This window comes from Protopterus annectens, chromosome 12.part0, assembly GCF_019279795.1.
Source record: "Protopterus annectens isolate FY-2018-M chromosome 12.part0, PAN1.0, whole genome shotgun sequence".
NCBI lineage: Eukaryota > Metazoa > Chordata > Ceratodontiformes > Protopteridae > Protopterus > Protopterus annectens.
In genome coordinates, this window is record NC_056746.1 from 247,755,248 (window position 1) to 247,779,019 (window position 23,772).

The following is a 23,772-nucleotide window of genomic DNA, read 5'->3' on the forward strand; positions in this document are numbered from 1 at the left end:
ACCCGCATCACACCACGCACAACACATAGTCCTTCAAAACCTACACCACCAAAACCCACACATAGTAACACAAAACACACAACTGCATTCGCGGAGGCTCTTAATAAAAATCTGCCCAAGCAACAGGGACTGCCAAAGCTAAAATGCAAACAACCACCACCCCCAACACAACCCAAGTGACACATATCTCACAAAACCATTGTGCCACTCAACTTCAGCCCATAAGGCAAAACAATGTACCCAACACATTAGTCATAGGCAACTCTATAGTCAGGCACACTGATGTCCCACTCACCAGGCTAAACAAGGAGAAAATTATGGTCATCTGCCTGTTGGGTGCCAGGATCCGCCACATAACTCACTCACTCAGGTCATTCAACAAGTACAAATATGACTCTGTCATTGTCCATGTTGGAGTGAATGACCTGAGACATAACTCCCTGGACTACATGAAAAGAGACATGGAGGAGCTCTCGGATCTTGTAGTCCAGGCAGATACGACTCTAGCCCTGAGTAGCATCCTGCCATCACTCAGAATGATACCACAGTACAAGAACAAAACTATTGACTTCAATTGGCTAAGCTCCTGGTGTCATTCTAACGGAATCCAGTATCTGTCTGCCTGGGATGACATGACTATCAGACCATGATGCTTTGCCAGAGATGGCCTGCACCTGTCGCCGCTGGGATTCTGGACACTGGCTAAGGCTCTTGCCACCCCTATAGTGCCTTTTTAGGCAGGGTTCATATGACAAAATTACCACTGTAACAGGTACAAGCAAGCAAAATCTGAGGGTAATGCTATTCAGTGCTAGAAGTCTAAACCTCAAAATGCACTCACTCGAGGCACTCCTCAAAATGGAGAACATTGACAGCTGTGCAATGCCAGAGACCTGGTTCAAAGCTCCATAGGGCACCCCTGCAATATCCGGCTACAATTCATACCACAGCTTTTGGCCACCTAACCTGGACCGAAACACTAAAGGCGGAGGCGTGTCCATATTCACCAAGGATATCCACACCTCCAGGCTAGTTGCCCAACATAATGCATCCAAGATGCTCCAGGTGCAACTAACACTAGGCAAGACTGAAATCCAAACTGAGGCTTGCTACAGATCCCCCACCATGCCCCATGATTCCCACTCCACTTTTCTTAACATACTGGAAAGTATTAAGGTACAACCAAATAGCCTAATACTGGGCAACTTCAACTACCCCAACATTAACTGGGAAAACTAATCATGTACCAACACATTTGCTCAATGATTTTTGGAATTCATAAATTTCAACACCTTAGATCAACTTATCCATACCCCCACCAAGAGCACCAATATCCTAGACCTGGTCATTACCAACATGGGCGACTGATGTTCCACACCACAGGTCAACCCCTCGTTGGTCAGATCCGACCATAAGCTAATCACCCTAGGCAGCCACATCACACCCCACCCCCACCCCCCATTAAGGTAACCACCATAAAAAATTTCTCCAAAGCCAACTTCATGCTTCTCAAGGCAGAAGTGACAAACTTCATGACACCCATGCAGATGGAAAGTAGAAGTATGACTGCTGAATCTTACACCAATGCACTGTATGAACACATACACGAGTGCATGGACTATGCCATCCCAAACAGAACCAAGATGCTCTCCTCCAGAAAAAGGAAGCCAATCTGGTGGTCCCCTGCCATAAACAAACTCTACAACAAAAGGAAGAAACTGGTGCAAAAAAGAGTAAAATCCCAAGACTGGAAAAACTCCCTTGTCAGCCACAGTAAGAAGCTGAGATCCCTCATAAAATCCTGCAAAGCTAGTTATGAAAACAAAATCAGCACAGATTCTAAAGACAAACACAGGGCATTCTATAGTTATGTCAAGACTCTCAATGGCAACACTCAGATCTGCTCTGAGTTACAGCACAATGGCACTAAATATACAGAACCAACTGATATTGCCAACATCCTGGCAGACAGGATTAGTGCCAAATTCATCCCCCTCTCACCCCTTAAAGGGCCCATCTCAATACCAGAAGAATACCAAGCTCTGGTAATCACGACCACACAGGTAAAAACCACACTCTCCAAAGACAAGAATACAGCATCCATGGGACCAGACAACATCCTGGGCTGTGTTCTGCACGAACTACAAAACAAACTGGCACCCCACCTAAGTACCATGTTCAATCATAGCCACACTTCAGGCTTTGTGCCTACTGAATAGCGCACAGCTACGGTTATCCCACTCCACAAGGGGGGATCCACCATGGACCCCAGGAACTACCGCCCCATTAGTCTGATGAGCCTGATCTGCAAAGCCATTGAATGTAGTATCATCATGGAACTTATAAACAAAGACATAGGTAATCTTCAAACTCTGGACCCACCAAGTTTGGGTTCATGAAAGGTAGATCATGTCTCTTAAACCTGATTGACTACTTTGAAGCAGTCACCAGAGCCATGGACAAGAGTAAAGTGGTTCACATAGCCTATCTAGACCACGCCAAGACATTCAACACCATCCCCCACTCTGGAATCACAGATAAACTCATTAAACGGGGCATAAATCCCTATGTCACGCAATGAGTTGACAACTGGCTCACTGACAGAACCCACACCATGAAAGTAGCTGACTCCAAATCCAACTCCAGACCAGTGACAGGTGGAGTACCACAGCGTTCAGTCCTGGGTCCACTCCATTTGGCATCTAATTCTCTGAAGTTCAGGCCAGCACAGAGGTTCTATGGCTAACAAAGTTCACAGATGACTGCAAACTGGGAGCCATTATTGAATCCCCAAATGATGTGACATTCTACAAAAGGGCCTCACTGAGACAGATGCCTGGTGTCAAAGCCATGGCCTCAAGCTCAATGCCAAAAAACGTATAATCATCCCCTTTGGGATCACATTTGTGATCAGTATTTGTCTATATTTTTTTGCTTTATCATTTTGATTAAGTGACACAACATTTTGTAATTTGTTCCATTTCATTTTTTATCATAGCTATTATACTTACATGATTATACCTCAGCAAAAGCAAATCAATAATTTATTGATGCCCGTGACACTGCCAGCCCAGCTATCTGAAATTTTGCAAATAATTCTATGGCCTTTGTGAATATTTATATGATTTATACAGAACTGTATGTTATGTACTGAGCTTCAAGAATGTAACCACAGCATACCCTGCTGGAACACAGAAGATTAACTTACAAAACTTTAAGAAAATAAGTTGAAATTAAGTGCTTTACGATGTGCTATAAAATCTAGTTAATGCAGCAAGGAGACAGGATGTCTAGAGCTAGAAGTTTCTTTCTATTGTCTTGATGAAAAGTAATTACTAGGTTTAAAATGTAAACTGTTGTATTGCTTTACGACTTCCTAGCAGCTGCACATCTGATAGATATGTATTTGTAACTCAGAGATGCTAGTTTCTGTTAGCTTGGGAACTGAAGGCAGGTGACAAAGAGCGATGTCATTCAAGCTGACCCAGCAGTAATATGTGATATTGATTTAAGAACTCTCTCAGAGAGAGACCTTGCATTTTGTATCTTGTCTTGGGTCTAGAAACATCCATTCAGCACTTCTGCCTGCATGTTGCTCTGTAAGTACGTTATTTAGGGCATAGTATATTTTAAATATAGATAGGAATATAGTAAAGATTAGTTTAGATGTTTTCTGTATTTATTTGAAACTGTCCTGCAATGTTATTTTAAAATATTTCCTGTGATTCTGAACTCTGTACTGTTACTGTATTGATTGAGTATTGTCTTGTTATTTTATTATTTATTATTAAATATATTTAAACCTATATTTGTGGCTGATATTTCTGAGACATATTTAAGCTCTTAGAGTACTTGCATATGTACTTGGTGACACTGTATAGGCCACTCCTAAATAGCCTTGCAAGTCTTGGTCACACTTACCATTTGGAAAATAGTAACAGTGTACAGTAGGATTGGTCACCTTTCGTAAGGGCCTTAGAGTAGCTGATAAGAAGCTGGGTGGTGGCAGTGATAACTACCTTATAGTCTGGGCAGAAAGGGACATAGCTAGTAAACCTATGCCAGTCTTTCCCAGATGTGTCTGCGTGTGTGCTTGTATAACAATCAAATCTCAAAGTGTGTGTGTGTGTCAGCTACTTGGGCAGGAACACGAAGCATTGGTTGGACAGAGAGGGTGCTGGAGGTTTTAGCTTGGCCACCCAGCTGCGATCATAATCCTATAGCTGTACCAGTGGGAAGTCTTATTGGGGATCTGCAGAAAGAGGCAGAAACCAGTCCCAGACTGATTGCGATCTCTGTGTGCTCTTAAGGGAAATTGTACTTTACCGCGTGTGTACTTGTCATCCTCCTATTGTGTACGTCCCTCACTGTTGCCAATGGTAAGGATTGAGGCTCCTTGATTACTGGGCCAGTGTAGGGGTGTCACATATTAATTGGTGAATAGTAGTAGGATATCCTCATCACATATTAATTGGTTGACAGGGGTGAGTTAGCCACATCACATATTAATTGGCTTGTAGTGGTGTGGATATTGAATTCCCGTAGCCTGTGTACAGTGGTCACTGAAAGTGATTGTACTCTCAATCACCCATGCAATGAACATTCAGAGTTCATATCACAATTGTTTTATTTTGTTGTTAGCTTAGTTAGTCAGGGAGAGCAGGCAAGCATATCAGCAGAGAAGTATGGCAAGCTGACAAGGAGCCAATTGGCTGAGATGTGCTAGGCTAAAGGACTGGTGCATGCCAACCTGACTAAAGCAGACATGATTGCAGCTGTAGTTACAGCTGCATCTCAGAATAGCACCCAGGAGGACAATCAGACTGGTCGTGGAGATGTACAACTCGCAGAAAATGGACAGCTCCATCTTTCCACAGAGTACTTAAAAATCTGTCTGGAGTTAAAGAGACTTGAGCTGGAGGCCAAGTGTTTGGAAATAAAGGCAGCAGAGAGACTGAGACATCTAGAGACTGAGGAAAATGAGAAACTGCAACATCTGAAGGCTGAGGAAAATGAGAAACTGTGACACCTGAAAACTGAGGAGAAGGAAAAGCAGAAGCAACATGAAAAGGGGATGCTGACTCTTCGCCAGAGTCATGGAGGTTATAGGGAAGGGAGTAAGTGAACCCCAGAAGTAACAAAGGTCAGTAAATTTCTTCCACAATCTACAGGGGGGATAATTTTGATAGTTTCATTCATATGTTTGAGAGGGTATATAAATGGTATAATATAGACCAAGGGCTCTGGGTAGGGTTCCTGACCCCTTTACTCCATGGTAAAGCTGTAACTGTCTGATACTGACTGCTTAAATTATAATACAGTCAAAATGTGTTTGTTAGAATGTTTTAAGTTAACACCTGAAGCTTATAGAAAAATGTTTCATGAGCATAGTTGCAAGGCAGATGAAAGTGTGTGTGAATATGTTGCTGAACTAAGCACTTATTTTCATAGGTGGGTGAGTGGATGTCAGGTCACAACTTTTGAAGGGCTGGTCACAACTTTTGAAGGGATGTAACAAGCACCTAGCACTTTGCCTGAGGATATGAGAATCTGGTTAGCTGATAGACGATGCAGTACTGCAGATGAGTTGGGGAAGAAGGGAGACCTATACCTAGCAAGCAGGGCATCACTGCACAGGAAAGGGACACTCAAAGCTGCTCATGGGTCTAAGAGAACCCATGGTGGGCAGCCCAAGCTGCCCCAACAGAGTCCGCCAGTAGCAGGGGAAGCCACTAGTCCAGGTACATGTCCAGGACCAAGGGTTAAATGTTTTAAATGCAATCAGTGTGGCCATGTAGCATACAGATGTCCACAGAGGTAAGGTGGGGAACAAAAGGTGGGAGAGCTAGTAAGTGGGAATGACAAAATGCCAGCAGTAAGTTGTCTTGAGACAACAAGGGTACCAAATTACCACAAGAGATTATATCCTATCTTAGTGAATGGAAAAGAGGCCATTGCTAAGAGAGACACAGCCTATGACCTAACCATTGTGACACCTGCAATGGTTACAGAGGAGCACTACTTCTTGGGCAGTCTACTCCAGTCAGAGCTTTAGGAGGGACCCCCATTCCAAATACCTTTGACTAGGGTTCACCTTGACTGGGAGGGTGGAAAAGGAGGCCAGCAAGTAGGTGTGTTTGAGGATATCCCTGCAGGTGTCCTGATAGGGAATGATTTTGATAAAGCAGTACCCTGTGCTCATGCAGTTACATGCAGTCAGGCTTGGAGACAAGCATGTGGGTCTGGTAGCCTGGAGGAGACCCAGACAGACTGCACACTTGCAACAGGACTGGTGAGGTGGTTACTTCAGGGAGGAAGTTACCCTGTAACAGTGAGACTAAAGGTGAGCCATAGCTGCTTGTGGGTACTGATGTTCCCTTGGACAGAGTGACTGCAAGGGCAGAGGTGAGTGGTAGTACCCAGGCTGACAGTGAGTCACTGCTGTCAGAGAATACCAGACGTCCTGTGGAAGGGGAGCTGGGAAGGGTTACAAAGAGAGAGTTGAGACAGGCTCGGTTCTCAGACCCTACATTATAAGGCCTGAGGGCAATAGCTAGTGAGTCACCTGATTTTCAAGGGAAGGGGGAATCTGTATACTGGGACAAAGGGTTACTACATAGAAACTGGACCCCTGAGAGAGGGCTAGAGGGTGAGACAATACAGCAGTTGGTAGTCCCCAGAGCCTGCCATCTGGCACTTCTAGCCATAGCCCATGATATTCCCTTTGCAAGTCATATGGGCATAAAGCATACAAAAAACATATTATGCAGAACTTCCATTGTCCTGGGTTTTACAGAGATGTAACAGGGTACTTCAGGACCTGTGAGCAGTCCCAAAAGGTAGGCAAGGCAGGAGACAAGGTGAAAGCTCCTTTGATGCCTTTGCCTGTGATTGAGGAGCCATTTCAGAGAGTAGCTATGGATATTGTGGGGCCTCTGAGTACCCCAAATTCCATGGGGAAAAAGTATATCCTAGTGGTAGTAGATTATTCTACCAAATACCCTGAGGCAGTGGCTCTGTCCTCCGCTGAGGCAGAAAAGGTGGCAAATGCTTTGTTAGACATTTTCAGCAAGGTAGGTTTCCCAAAAGAAATACTGACTGACAGAGGTGCCAATTTCATGTCAGACCTGCTGGCTTGTCTGTGGAAGTCCTGTGGGGTGAAGCACCCAAAGACCACCCCCTACCACCAGACTAATGATCTTGTAGAGAGGTTAAACTCTACTCAAGTCTATGCTATGGGGATTTGTAGACCAGTTCAAGAGGGATTGGGACAAATATTTGCCCCATCCGTTGTTTGCTTACAGAGAGGCATCCTAGGAATCCACAGGTTTTTCACCCTTTGAGTTGCTGTATGGACATAGGGTGAGGGGACCTCTAGATTTGATTCGAGATGAGTGGGAGGGTGAGTGTGAATCCCACAAGGAGTCTGTTGTGGCATATGTTCTGAACCATAGGAAAAGGCCCATGCAACTCATGGGCCTGGCCCAGGAGAACCTGGCAGAAGCACAACAGCAGAAAAAGTTCTGGTATGACAGGAATGCTCGAGCTACAGAGTTTGCTGCAGGGCAGCAGGTAATGGTTCTCATTCCTGTCCAACACAATAAGATGCAGGCAGCCTGAGAGGGACCCTACTAGGTAGTAAGGAATGTCAGTGATGTTAACGACATGGTAGAACTACTAGGTAGGAGGCAGGGGCACAAATTGTACCATGTTAACATGATGAAATATTATCATGATAGGGAGGTCCTTGTGCTAAGTATTTGCAGTGGATTACAGGAGGAGTCTGAGGGGGATCTGTTGACTGATTTCCTCAGTGAGGCTTGGACTGACACCTCAGTGGAAGGAGTAGCAATGTCCCAGCAGCTATCCCCTACCCAGTTTTGAGAAATCCGAGCAGTGTTACAGGAGTTTGGGGGCATGTTCGCTGGGAAACCAGGGTCCACCCACCTGGTGCAGCACCATGTGGATACAGGACCCCAAAGGCCTATTAAGCAGGCCCCTAATAGGGTGCATGTGAGAGTCAAATTCTGAGGGAGGAGGTACAGGGAATGTTGGAACTATGGGTAAGTTAGGAGTCCAGCAGTCCCTGGGCCTCCCCAGTGGTGCTGGTATCAAAGAAGGATGGCAGCACCAGGTTCTGTGTGGACTACAGGAAACTAAATAGTCACAAAGAGTCAGATGCTCACCCAATGCCTAAACAGATGAAGCCCTAGAGCAGCTGGCTGGGACTAAGTATCTTACCACCATTGATCTTACCAAGGGTTACTGTCAGGTGCCCTTGACTCCCAGTACTAGAGAGAGGTCAGCCTTTGTGACTTCTTTTGGCTTGTATGAGTTCACAAAATGCCTTTTGGTATGAAAAATCTCCCAGTGACTTTCCAGGGGCTGGTAGATCATATCCTAGTAGAAGCAGGAGATTTTGTCCTTGCTTACATAGATGATATTGCCATCTACAGCCATTCCTGGCAAGAGCACCTTCAGCATGTCAGGGAGGTGCTGGGCAGACTACAGAGGGCAGGACTGACCGTTAAACCCAGCAAATGTCAGGTGGGTATGTCAGAGGTCTCCTACCTGGGATATAGAGTGGGGAGTGGCAAGATCAGGCCAGAACCTGCCAAGGTGGAAGCCATTCAGGCATGGCCTGCAGCTGTTACCAAAAAGCAGGTGAGTGCATTCTTAGGGACAGCAGGGTACTACAGAAAGTTTGTCTCCAATTATAGTACAATAGCTGCTCCCCTCGCAGACCTGACAACGAAAAACAGGCCAGATAAGGTAGTGTGGATCCCAGCATGTCAGCAGGCATTCCAGAAGCTTAAAGGAACTTTGGGAGAACCCCCTGTGTTAGCCAGTCCAGATTACAGCAAATAATTTGTTGTGCAGGTGGATGCTTCAAACCATGGGGTGGGGGCTGTACTTATCCAGGTTTCCCCAGAGGGAGAAGAGCACCCAGTGGTATATCTCAGTCACAGGCACCAACTCAGGGAGGAATGCTATGCAGCTGTAGTAAAGGAATCCCTAGCTATAGTGTGGGCACTTCAGAAACTTCAGCCTTATCTGTATGGAAGGAAATTCATTGTAGTTGCAGACCACAGTCCCATAACATGGCTACATTGAGCCAGCCAGAAAAATGCCAAGTTACTAAGGTGGAGCCTAGGGTTACAAGCATATATGACAGTGAAATACTGCAGTGGGGTTAGCAATGTCAACACAGATGAGCCCTCAAGACAGGAATGGGGTAAGGTATTCCCAGATAGGCTCAACCCTCTCAAGCAATGTTTCTCAAGGGTCACTTGAAAAACTATCTTAGCTTTTTGGGGGGGGGGGGGTTGTGACACTGCCAGCCCAGCTATCTGGAATTTTGTAAGTAATTTTATGTAATTTGTGAATGATGATATGATTTATACAGAACTGTATGTTATATACTGAGCTTCAAGAATGTAACCACACCATACCCTGCTGGAACATAGAAGATTAGCTTACAAAACTTTGAGAAAATAAGTTGAAATTAAGTGTTTTATGATGTGCCATAAAAGTTAGTTAATGCAACAAGGAGACAGGATGTCTAGAGTTAGAAGTTTCTTTCTATTGTCTTGGAGAAAAGTCATTATTAGGTTGAAAATGTAAACTGTTGTATTGCTTTATGACTTCCTAGCAGCTGCACATCTGAGAGACATGTATTTTTAACACAGAGATGTTAGTCTGTTAGCCTGGGAACTGAAGGTAGGTGACAAAGAGTGATGTCATCCAAGCTGACCCAGCAGTAATATATGATATTGATTTAAGAACTTTGCATTTTGTATCTTGTCTTGGACCTAGAAACATCCAGTCAGCACTTCTGCCTGCGTGTTGCTCTGTAAGTAAGTTATTTAGGGCATAGTATCTTTTAGATATATACAGTGGATATAAAAAGCATACACACCCCTGCTAAAATGCCAGTTTTTTTGTGATATAAAAAATGAAACCACAATAAATCATTTCAAAACTTTTCTCACCTTTAATGTGACCTATAACCTGTAAAATTCAATTGAAAAACAAATCTGTTAGGGGAAAAAATATAAAAAATAAAAACATACATTAAGCTGGTTGCATAAGTGTACACACCCTTAGACTAATACTTTGTTGAAGTACGTTTTGATTTAATTACAGCATTCAGTCTTCTTGGGTATGAGTCTGTCAGCATGGCACATCTTGACTTGGCAATATTTGCCCACTCTTCCTTGCAAAAGCACTCCAAATCTCTTGTGCACAGCCCTATTCAGGTCACCCTACAAATTTTCTGTTGAATTTAGGTCTGGGCTCTAGCTGGACCATTCCAAAACTTTAATTTTCTTCTGGTGAAGCCATTCCTTTGTTGATTTGGATGTATGCTTGGGGTCATTGTTGTGTTGAAAGGTGAAATTCCTCTTCATCCTCAGCTTTCTAGCAGATGCCTGAAGGTTTTGGGTCAAAAGTGACTGGTATTTGGAACTGTTCATAATTCCATCTACCTTGACTAAAGCCCCAGTTCCATCTGAAGAAAAACAACCCCAAAGCATGATATTGCCACTGTGGGGATGGTGTTCTTTTGGTGATGCAAAGTGTTGTTTTTGCGCCAAACATACCTTTTGGAATTGTGGCTACAAAGTTCAGCCTTGGTCTAATCAGACCATAACACATTTTCCCACATGCTTTTGGGAGACTTGATGTATTGTTTTGAAAATTTTAGCCGGGCCTGGATGTTTTTCTATATAAGAAAAGGTTTCTGTCCTGCAACCCTACACCATAGTCCAGACATATGAAGAACATGGGAGATTGTTGTCACATGCAGTACACAACCGGTACTTGCCAGAAATTCATGCAGCTCCTTCAGTGTTGCTGAAGGTCTCTTGGCAGCCTCCCTGACCAGATTTCATCTTGTCTTTTCATGACAGACATCCAGTTCTTTGAATGTCACTGTTGTCCCATATTTTCTCCACTTTTTGATGACTGTCTCAGCTGTGTTCCATGGTATATCCAATGCTGTGGAAATTTTTTTGTACCTTTCTCCAGACAAATATCTTTCAACAATGAAATCCTTTTGATGCTTTGTAAGCTCTCTGCAAACCATGGCTTTTGCTGTAGCAGGCAACTGAGTAAATGTCATTAAAATACGACTAGGACAGCTGAACTTTATTTGGGGTTAATCAGATTCTCTTTAATTGATGGCAGGTGTGTACCCAAGACTGAATGCTGTAATTAAATCAAAAGGTGCTTCAACAAAGTATTAGTTTAAGGGTGTGCACACTTATGCGACCAGCTTATTGTACATTTTTTATTTTTTATATTTTTCTTCTAACAGAATTGTTTGTTTTTCAATTGAACTGTACAGGTTATAGGTCACATTAACAGGTTATAGGTCACATTAAAGGTGGGAAATGTTTTGAAATGATTTATTGTGGTCTCATTTTTTTATATCACAAAAACCTGTCTTGGCCACTCGGCTGAGATCTTAACCCTATAGCTGTGCCAGTGGGGAGTCTTATTGGGGATCTGGAGAAAGTGGCAGAAACCAGCCCCAGACTGACTGTGATCTCTGTGTGCTCTTAAGAGAAATTGTACTTTACTGTGTGTGTACTTGTCATCCTCCCATTGTGTATGTCCCTCACTGTCGCCAGTGGTGAGGATTGAGGCTCCTTGATTACTGGGCCAGTGCAGGAGTGTCACAATGCCAAACATCTCAACAAAAAGGCAGCACCAAAACACAATAACAAGCAAATGCATATTTTCTTGAGAGAAGCAGAGGCACCATACTCACATGCAGGAACTTTTAACCTATACCCCCAACTCTGAAGTCATTGTATGTTTTGGATAGTGCTATCGTCAGCCAAAGCAACATATATCAGAAACCTCCCTCTTAACTGATATTATTTTTGCCTCTATAAGCATTAGTGAACTGAGTATAGGAAAAAATGGCTTTCAAAGGTGTGAATAGCAGCCCAAATGGAGGGCAGGGAACCTAATCCAAACTGCAATGGCAGCTATGGGGTGCACTTATGGACATCTGTGAACACCTGTGAGTGCATAAATGAGCCAAATGACACCATGGCATGTCAGGTATTAGGAGAGGAGAGGGGTAAGCATCAAGGAATTCTATCCCCTTTACTGCCAGAATGGTCTCATTCCAGGATTCAGCATGAAGGTGTATGTGTCTGGGGGGGGGCACTTTTAAAATCTCAAATATTTGTATGTATTATACAGTGCTGCAGCGGTAGCATTGTTGTCTCACAGCAAGAGGTTCTCCTGTTCGATTCTCGGCTGGAGCGCCTTCTGTGTGGAGTCTGCATGTCCTCCCCGCGGTCAAGTGGCATTCAAAAGACATGAGTAGAATGGGCGTGCCTTCTTGAAGGTTGGGCATCGAGCTGGCACCTTGGCACCTGTAAAAAAATCTACTGCCAATCATTAGTGGACCAGAGTTCCGCTGTGGTGACCCCTAACCGGGAAAAGCCGAACGAAAAACAAACAACATTATACAGTACTGGAAATGAAATATATGCAAAAGTAAGAAGAAAGGAATTTAAAAGCATAATAAATTTAGAACTCCTAGAAATTTACATGCAAAAAAAAAGTCAGTTGGTAACCATAGCTTAATGGCAGGCATCTAGAGGAATTAGTGCCAGTTGTCATATATAGATGCTGAAGACATGTTTTCTAAGTGCCTAATGTTCTTATCACTCACAAGTTTAGGCTGCAGAGTGCAATACACACCACGCTGGTGTTTAGGTATGGCACACATGTGGCTCCGTATGCATATCCATGCTGTCTGGTTAATTCCCAGAGTTAGTTCCCCTCATCTTTCCTAGCTGTCACACTTACTACAGAGGTCCTCTCATATCAGTCCCCACCTGAGGTGCATGAGACAGCAATGGCCACCTACTGTGACTCTCTGCAGCCAATCCTTAAACACCTTCTGTTCACTACTTGAACCTGTTTTACATTCCTCAAAAAAATCCTCCAGCAGAAACATGTAAAGAGTAAGATTATTCAGGGTTTGACATAATATACATAAGACTGCTATAAATAAAGAAAACCACAGCATTGTACAGCAGAATGAACTAAATGACATGCAGACTACAGGGGCTTCTTGGTACTTGATGATGATTCGATTTTTATGTAATGACTTGACAACATTGCAAGCAGAACTCGGCATGCAAAGGATTATTATCCCAGACATTTAGAATCAATATTCAGGAGTTATCACAACACAGTGAGGAAATGTTATATTCTCTATCAAACAGGTTACAGCTATGAAAAATGTCAGAATTATCTTTTTAGTAATGCAGGTAAGGTGGACCAGTAATGAGAATTCAGCTTTTTTCAGATTTTGAATGTCCAATTTGTCACGTTTTGCAATGTCATCTCAATAGTTTATATCCTTTTTTTCATTTAAATGATTTATATAATTACAAATAGCCACTGCAAAATAGTTAATATGATCAATACACAACATTTTAGATGTCACATGACATCAACAACAGACCATATGTGCAGATCAGCAACTCACCAAATGTGATCTCTAGTAACATATCATGACTTATTACATATGCCCAAGAAGGAGAGTATTCCAGTGAGGACTTGTGCTCCATGGTACTTCTGTCAGGAAGTTTGGAGGTATTCTGCTTATTATTATTATTATTATTATTATTACTATTAAATGTACCCAAACTTGTTTGCAAAACACGAGTGATTGGCACTCATTTGTGCATTCACTAGTGTGTGACTGGCCAGCTTTTTCACCATAAACATGAATTGCCAGAATACCATGAATTTATGAATTTATTTCCCCCTTTCCCTATGATGGTGTTACCTCGGACCTGGCATATAAAAGTAGCAGGGGTGTGGGATGGTACAGCCCTCCAGAGGGTGAGTGTAGTCCTGATCGTTTGTAATTGTACTTCTGTGAGGAAGTCACTAATGATTGGTGTGTTTATCAAGAAGCTTTATTAAAACTATCTTTTGAAAGTTCTCAAAACTAAGTAAAATAAATGTCTTTCAGTATACTAACAGCAGACAGTCACATTAAAACCTAGTTGTGCAATGTAATAATAAGGTAGAAAATATGGAAATGTTGTTTATCAATAACAGTACATAGTCCTTAATGTAAAACAGTAGAAAATCACACACACATGGGCCAAATTAAACATGCTTCCCTACAATCATCCAGTGCAAATAAAGAAATTGAAAAAAACTTGCACAGCCCAAATACACTTTCACATTGTAGCTACATATCAGCCATAGCTGACTAAGAAGGGAAGGCCTTGCATGTCATAAGTAAAAACAACTAGTTATAGTAGATCAGTCAGCTTTCCGTACTCATAATGCAGCTTGTTCATCTTGATTTAACTAGGCTGAGAATGGAGATTAAACATGCTAGGGGATAAAGCTCTAATTAAGGCCCAGGTGACCTGAGATACATAAGTGATTCAGGAGCTTCATGGATCTGGCAGAGGAGGATAAGCACGGCCACTGTCGGACAGAGGCAGTGATCCACGTCATCCAGTGTTACAATCCCATGGAGGAAGGGTGACACTAAAAGAGATGGTTCTATGGTGGACGTTCAGCTACCAGGCTGCTTCAGTGGATGCTCTCATCACAAGTGCACTAGAAGGTACACCCACATCAGGTAGGCCATTTGTTCCATGTAATAATGCAGATCCTCTGTTTCCCCATTCATGGGAGGACTAAGGCCTAAATAAATACACTCATATTGCCAGGATGTTAGTGAGGGCCAGAGTATGACTGAGACTGCTTGTCATGATGGCCTTCCCTGGGCAGCTCTCACTCTCCCTTGGGATTACCCTAGATGGGGGGACATATGGGTATAGCTGATGGGGGGTGACTTGATGGTCAATAGACAAAGTAGGAAAAAACACATAAAAATGTGCTTTAGGATGTTAAGGTGTAGACATTCCTACACCTGAATTTTAAAAGAGAATTTTCATGCTGTTTTCTGTATGGTTCTGTCTGTCTAAGATAAAATACTTGTCTCATCCTTAAAAATAATTATAGATTCCAAACTTACATGGTCCAGAATTAGCCCCAAGAGCAGAAGCTGCTCCCTTCTCTTCTGCAAAACATGGTGTGGATCTTGGAATATTGTAAATGCCACTTTCACATTTCTCAGAATCGGAACAAGCCTCTGCTGCAGTACAGGTTTCTACACCTGGGCTTACCACGGTTTTTCTATCTTGGAGGTGCTTGTTATCTGTGGACATAAGAAAAGATGGTATAGCAGGTTTGAGTCAGGATGTTGAAAGTAAACACAGCTTCAGCCTGACTGTGAGCTCTAAGAGTATATAGTGGCGACAAGGAGCTAGCTACGCTGGGCACATTTGTGAGCAGTGAAAAGACATACGTCATGGAGTGTACAAGTGGTTTGTATTGGATATTTGTAGATGACTACTGAAAGTGTGAAATCAGCTGTGGAAACTGACATTGGCTTTCCTGAAAGCATGCAGCCACTATGTAAGGAAAATACAAATAAGATAAGTATAAGTAATTCCCTCATGAGTCCTGTAGTTATGTGGCAACTTTTACAGCTTTCTTGTCAGCATGCATACATACCTCTCAACTGTACAGATTCTCACTGAATGTCCAGATTTTTGCCTCATATTTTTGGTTCATTTTATATTAAATTGTAGTTTTCTATCAAATCACTGGCAAATAATTGAAGATTGAAATCAGAAAATAATGTCAGACATTTGAGTTTGGTACTTCATAACCTTCAGAAAATTCTTGATAATTGCAGAACCTGTTATATTGTCTATTTTCTAGGTTTGTAAGAGCAATTTTTAAAAATTGTCTTTAATTTTGGGCCTCTGTCCCCCCAATTATTTATGGCTTTGTTCAGATTTCTTGCTCTTAGAGACTGAGAGTTATGCATGCATATCATGTCCTGTAATAGCATCACTTCTTCTTCTCCATAAAGATTAACACATTACCATTTTATCTTCTTTCCCATACATACTTAGCATATCCTTGGAGCCATTTCCCTGAATACTGAAAATGTGTGCTGAGGATGAGGACATAAATATTGGCAAGGCTGTAATAAAGACATAAGTGTATTCAGGCAGATTCTATCTCCTGAACCTCATAAATTCTTTCCTCTTTCAAAAGGTTACAGAGGCTGTAGACAGTGGGCACTCTGTGCACACTTCTTATCTTAACCTGGCCAAGGCTTTTGACATAATCCCCCATGCTGGTATTATTGAAAAATTAGACAAATTTAATGTAAGTCCCTAGGTTGTCCACTGGATTGCAAACTGGCTATCCAACAGATTCCATGTAGTAAATGTTGCTAGTACCCTCTCTAAATGGAAAATTGCACCCAGTGGGGTGTTGCGGGGATCAGTGCTGATCCTGTTTGGCATTTATTTTGCAGACATCCAAGCCAATATCCCTGAAGTGTAATTGACCATATTTGCTCATGACTGCAAACTGTGCACTGTTATCTGTTTATCCATGGATACCAAACTTCTACAAAAAAAGGCCAGAATATAGAAAAACATTGTCTACTGAAAACAGCTAAAAATCAAGTCACAGCTCCACAGCTGAAATCAATACACAGACAACTCCAGTGTTTCTTCAAAGCTTTATACGTTCTTTAAAAGCTTTATACGTTCTTTAAAAAACTGTTCATACACCAAAAGAATTACAATGTATCACATAAACCTTTCGGTCCTAGTGTGTTTTCCAAATGACTTTAGGATTTATGCCACACAAACCTTTCGGTCCTAATTCGTTCTTCAAAATATGGCAAATAGAAGTACAAATCATAAAATACAGCAAAGTCCTAAGCTGAAGGAACGCTCTTCGAAGAGATGAAACACAAAGCTAAAAGCTTTCCGGAGTTTAAATAACTCCGCGTTGGTAAACGCTTTCAGAGCGTAAAGCACTGCGAGCACCTTAACTGTTAAACCTTACTAAGAGGCAACCAAGGTTTTCAGTTAGTATACAAATGAAAACTTCCACAAAATATAAGACAAAAAGCTTAAAAGTCCCAAGGTTGGACAATTTCCATAGTATAGACAAAAACTTCAAAGTCCCAAAGTAGCACGATAAGCGCTTTTGGTAAAACCTTCCTCAGACCATATCAGATAGGGACTCCATTTCTTTCTTTAATAGGAGGCTTAGCCAAAAGGGCGTTGTCCATTATCTCTTTGATTATTGGAAATCCTTTGATCTGGTCAGAGTAACCATCTCTTAAAGTCTTTGTTCTTGATAACATATACAACAGAATATATGCAACTAGATTTGGGGGTAAAAATTATAAATATCAGGAGTGAGCTTGATACTGAATGATTTTTCATTCCTTGCTTTCCTATTTGGCTCCACAATGCTTCTGACCTCCTTTATTAAGGTACATTAGTGAAGTGCAGGGTACAGAAATGTATGTGAACATATGAGATGCGACCAATCTTTACCAATAGCTGAATAGTTTTACTAGCATCTATCATCTATATGCTTTATTTTGTGACACTGCTCATATACTTCTTATAAAAACCCTGTTATAGCCTTATGTATAAAATTGTCTCTGAGCTTTCTTTACACCCCACCTCTTAACTACAATATTAACATTTTCTGACATAGCTCCTTCCCTCGCCTCCATTTTTGAACTTCTATGCACTAATCACATGATCTATTATCTGTTTCACAAACCCACTAATATATCCCTTCAAATGCTCAGTGTTAAACATCTGCTAATGCATAGGTATATTTCATACTGTAATAGCTGTCTCTGTTTTCATATTAATGCAATCTAATTAGCAAATGTATGTGTAATTGTTCATGTATATTGCTGAATGTCTGTTTTACATTTCTTGTAATATGTTGGAGCTTTTCTCCACAAGTGTCCACTGCAAATTCATTTTTGACTAAATCCAGTTGAACAAACCCAATAAGCAAAAGCAAAATAAATAAAAAAAAGTATAGCACAGAGGACATACACAGTGAGTTACTGCAGTACCAGCTATGAAGGACCTAAATGCCTTTAAAACCATCACATTTTGATAATGGCTAGCTCAGGATAAATTAAAAAAGACGTGACCAGGAGCTAGGACACCATAGAATGGCTGAATGGGAATATAACACTCTGTACTGCAGGTGTTTACCCTTACTGTAGTCAAACTCCTTTTACACGCATTGTCATCCATTAAACTTACCAAAGAAAACTATCAATTTAATGTCTGTTGATTGCAGCTTTTATTTATCTATTTATTAGTCAAGTCAAAATTCAGATTCAACAGTCCTTTGCAGAAAATAATTGAATCTCAGTGTATAGATTTAGAATTTCCCAGACATGGCTAGGCTAGTAACATATGACATCATTTGATTCAAACTTACAGATCAACACCCTGACTGCAGGGCAAATGTTTTCCAGCAGGGTGTTAACATGCAGGTAATGTCTGCTGAAAAATGAGTCTGCCACTTCATGACAGCATATCAAACTGCCATGGAGTTTGGACTGAAAGAAAGCTAACAGCAGCCATTATTTTGCTCTCACTAAGCCGCACTTTCGCTGTTTAGCGAGTGTAAAATACAAAAAAGAAAAAAATTAAAATAAATAAATGAAAGTGTGTGTGTGTGTGTGTGTGTGTGTGTGTGTGTGTGTGTGTGTGTGTGTGTGTGTGTGTGTGTGTGTGTGTGTGTTTATCTCTGTTTGTGAGAGTGTATGCATGCATGAGAGTGAGAGCAAGATCGATTGAGCTATTATTTTACACTTACTAAATAGCTCTTTTGCTGTTTAGTGAGTGTAAAATACAAAAAAGAAGAAAATTAAAATAAATGAAAGTGTGTGTGTGTGTATGTGTGCTAGTGTGTGTGTGTGTGTGTGTGTGTGTGTGTGTGTGTGTGTGTGTGTGTGTGTGTGTGTGTGTGTGTGTGTGTGTGTGTGTGTGTGTGTGTGTGTGTGTGTGTTTGCATGCGTGTGTTTATCTCTGTGTGTGAGTGTGTACGCGTGCATGAGAGTGAGAGCAAGTTTGATTGAGCTATTATTTTACACTCACTAAGGAGCGCTTTTGCTGTTTAGCGAGTGTAAGAAATAAATGAAACAGAAGAAAGTGTGTGTCTGTGTGTGTATATCAGTGTGTTTATGTTGCTGTCTGTGTGTGTGAGTGTATACATGGTTGGGTGCATGAAAGTGGAAGTGTGTGGGGGGGAGTGAGAGAGAGAGTATAAAGTGAACAAGCACTGGCAGCAGCAGCGGTTAAGAGGTTTGTGTACCTCTCAACCTCTTAGCTTAAGATATCTGGATAAAGCCTAAAATAAACAGGGACAAAGGTTCAAAACAGGATATATTTTAAATATTACTATTACAAAATCACAAAATTACTGGAATAATAGGATTTGTGTTAGCATGCACTTTCTGAAACATAAGTGTGAGGGCTGGCCTTTGGTCAACTGGTGCCGTAGGCAAAAGGTCTCAATATCGCCCACCCAACACTACCCGGTGCTCCATCCTGGTCTACCTACACCATCCAGATTACTGGAAATGCACCCCTGCTAGAGTGGTGCCCTAGGTGACTGCCTAGTTGGCCTATGCCTAAGGCCGGCTATGAGTGTGACAGAGAGAGAGAGAGAGATTGATTAACCACTGGCAGCAGCAGTAAAGAGGATTCCATACCTCTCGACCTCTTAGCTCAAGCAATCTGGATAAAGCCTAAAATAGAGGGGAGAACAAAGGCTCAAAAAGGAAATAATTTAAAATACTGCTCTTATAAAATTACAAAGTTGCTTAAATAACAGGATTTGTGTTAAAATGAATTTTCTGAAGGAAATAAAGTTCTGAAACTCAAATGCATGTCATTACTTAGTAACTTTAATCCCCAATCACTGACAACAAACTGCACATTTTAGATGTAAAGTACCACAAAATAAAGTAAATATCTGAATATTTTTTAACTGTTATATTTTGGATGTAAAATGCTTCCACCAACACCATTTACATATACTACAGCAAGTTTGAAGCATTAGGCAGAGGACCTATTTTACATCAAAAATATATACAAAAATAATATAGTAATAAAAAAAAAAGAAAGAGGTAAAACAAAACAATTTTATAGACAGCCCATTCTCTAAGTACAATAATGCGCTCCAGTGTGTGCTATTGTGTAAATAACACCCTTCCAGGGGTGTAGAGGTCTTTTCATAACACCTCTGGGCGGGCATTATTTACACAGTAATACACACCTTGTTGTGAATTATTGTTTGTGTATTAACAGCTGGGCATTGTTCATCCAGAGACATGGTGCCTGTGTCATCACTATCTTGAAAAAAATCACAATGAAACTCTTTACCTTCAGTCTTCTATGTAGGCATGTTTTACGTAATGCTAAAAGATACTAATAGAGGCTTCTTTTTTCTTTTTTTTTTCTTTTTTTTTTCTTTTTTATTAAAATCATTAGAGAGATGCCAGCCAAAAAAGTGAAATGCATCAGGACTGTGAAACAAGCATGTATATGGACAAGCTATTGTTTCACTGATTAATTTGTACTTGATTTTACTAAATAGAGCAGCTACAAGGATATGCAAATGTATCTAAACTTTTATTTTGTAGAAAAATATTCCTGGTAGATATGCAGCTGTGAACTGCATTAGGCTAAGGAATTTGGTTTAAATGATGATGGGCACCTTAGTCGTTGCCATTGAAAATAAAATGTATAAAGTGGCCTAAAACAAGTGTCTGCCAGTTAGTGCACAGGCTTAGTCTTGTGATTAGTGTAGAGGGTTAAGGCTATGAATGGATAATGAGTTGCTTCCTTTGGTCCAAGGTTGGATTCTCTCAGCCTCCATTTCTCTACTGTGTAACTGAGCAAGTTATTTGAACAGTGCTCCTGGGTTGCCCATGAAAAGTCTAGTGGCTTACCTGGTTAGCAAATAAATAAAATAAAGTTAGCAAAACAATAAAATAATGGGAAAATGTGAACAAACATAAAAGTGGAGCAGAGTAAGCACCTAGCTGACAGCAGCGTTATTCTGAAGCTTTGATCAAACAAGGTGATGTTTACCTTAAGACATTGTTTTCTGACACACACTTGAGAAATAAACAACAAAGCCTTCCTGGTGACATCAGGAGTTTTTATCTGACATCTCCTTCCCTAAATCAGCTATTGGTAGCAGCACAAATGATTTAACTTCAAAACTTGTTGTCAAAATCTCTAAAAATACATTCAAAACTGAAGGTACTATTACCTAAAAGAAAAATGAAAACTTCTAGTTCCTTACATTAACCAGATATTCAAAAATGAAAATATTTCCTGCCACAATAGATATTTACCTCTACAGTTGCAGCTAAGTCTGTAAGAAAAATGTTGCCAACTCATTTGTGTAAAATGAAGTCTGAATGTAATCAGGCATATCCATAGCATACAATGATGTTTTCCTTTTATTAAGTTTTATATTTTGCTGAGTCTATTGTTATTCATCGAAAAGCATGCTCATCGAACAGCTGTTCATTGAACACTAACCATCAAAGCAACAGTAAGTCAAAAGGCCAAATCATCGTAAAACTATACGTCGACTGATGATATTTGGCCAAAATCAACTAAGCTGAATGGAGCACTTACTTACCAGTAAGTTAGTTATAATTAAACCTGCCCTTTCCCCACTGCAGTGCAACCTCAGAGTTAGTATATATAATTAGTGGGGTTGTGGGGGGCACAGCCCCTCCACATAATGAATGTCTGGTGAACAGTTCTTATTTGAGGGTTGCACCCCCCCCATACCCCTCACTAATTTTGTATACTAACTCTGAAGTCACACTACAGTGAGGAAAGTTCAGGTTTAATTATAGCTAACTTACCGGTAAGTAAGTGCTCCAGTTGGCTTCCTTGATATTGGCCAACTATCATCATTTGACATATAGTTTTATAATGATTTGGCCTTTCTATTAAGTTTAGGCTCGATGGTTAGTGTTTGACTAACAGCTGTTCAATGAGCATGCTGATTGATGAATAACCATAGACCTGATTTTGCTAAATGACTAAATTTCAAAATACCAGACTGGTTATATGGCCATTTTGTTTTTCTAAGCCTGTCATTTCCTGAGGACTGTTTTCAGTAATGAAAACGTACGCACTTTATAAACATGCACTATATGATATGGGAAGGTGATAGAGTCAGTAGTCAGTGACATTTCTGAAATGCAGTACATCAAGGATGTTGCTTTTTAGAATAAAAAAAAATATGGAACATTCTAAGTTTAGCTGACATTTCCTAGAATTATAACTCAGAAACTTTAAGACAAAAATACTACTACCTCAGTAGTGGCTGTCTTCTCCAATTAGAAGGCTGGCTTCCAGCTCTGAAATACCATTTGGAGTCAGATATGCAGCAAGCAATGACTGGTGTCTTAGTCATCGTGAAAGAGGTCAGGAATGATACTAATGCAATCAAAGCTAACTTAACCCATCAAGAAGTTAAACTAAAGCTTTATCCATCCAGTGTAATATCTTCAGAAAAGAACCAGAAACAACATAGGATAACATAGCACAAATATTCACAAAGTAGTTTAGATTCCACAAGACAACATCAACAGATTGCAGACAAAAGTTGTTGTTGTGTCTTTCAGCTTTTCCCGGTTAGGGGTCGCCACAGCGGAATTCCGGTCCGCTAATGATTGGCAGTAGATTTTTATGTGCCGAGTTGCCAGCCCTGATGCACAACCTTCAACGAAGGTATGCCCATTCATGCATGTCTCCACACAGAAGACACTCTAGCTGAGAAACGAACAGGACAACGTCTTACTGTGAGGTGACAACTCTACCGCAGCACCACCACCGCAGATTTAGAAATCATTCCCAAGAAGTCGGATTTAGAAAATCATTCTTTTAAAAAGTGCAAATTATATATTTTGTGAACATTAAAGCGATGAAATACCAAATGTTGTAAAATCTAAGGCAACCTGACTTTTTAAAGTACTTCCCATCTTTGTTTTTTTTTTTTTGTTGAGTTTATAGATTAAACAGTCATAATAACTCATTGAACCAAAGGTTTATACTCACTTAATTTTTAAATGTCTTGTCTCTCTAGGCTAAGCAGCTATTTTATCAAAACAGTCTTGGATTTTTAGCTGTCAGTCTGTGAGCAATCCAGTCAGAAATGCACTTTATAGCTTTATATTAAAGTAAAAAAAAAATTTATGCAGTTATCAGAGTGGCCAAGAAAGCATATTGGTTTGAGAAGCTACAGTTTATTGCCACTTTAGGGCTGTTTAAAGACAATCAGCAATCTTTGTTTCACACTCTCGATGAGGCAATAACTTACCACTGTAAATTTCAACCATTTTGTGGTGTGGGAAAGCAACAGAAGCCATCATGCTTCTCAAAAAAACCTGCACAGTACACCTGCTGTGACCATGTGAAATACTTTTATTTTATAACAACTACATATTTATAATTATAATTACCCAAATACAGAGACATTAAGACCTTTGGAAATATGCCAGGTAAAAGAGTACCTAGCAAGGCTGGCTTTATAGTAACAATATTTGACCATTATGCAAGTAATTATTTTTATACCATCTCAAAAACAGCAGCATGCTGCAACTTTTAAGAGGTCATTATGAAACTTTCAAGCAGTAATAACAGGACTTTCAGCTACATAAACTTAGCTAAGATTACTATTATCCTTTAGGGATTTCAGTATAATGCTGAAAAGGTCCACAGCAGTACACTCCAATTTACTTGTTCATTTTCTATCCACACCATTTTACTGCTCCTGTCTATGGTATTCTGCAAGCAGCATGTTGCAAACTAAAAC

General features: G+C 40.7%; 1 protein-coding gene across 1 annotated transcript in view; it reads right to left on the reverse strand.

The window, feature by feature from the left end:
- LOC122816484 overlaps positions 1–23,772 on the reverse strand; it is a 546,741-nt gene that overhangs the window by 62,086 nt on the left and 460,883 nt on the right. The window contains exon 9 of the mRNA XM_044089308.1: positions 15,038–15,220. Coding sequence (XP_043945243.1) covers positions 15,038–15,220 — 183 coding nt within the window. The remainder of the gene's footprint in view (positions 1–15,037; positions 15,221–23,772) is intronic.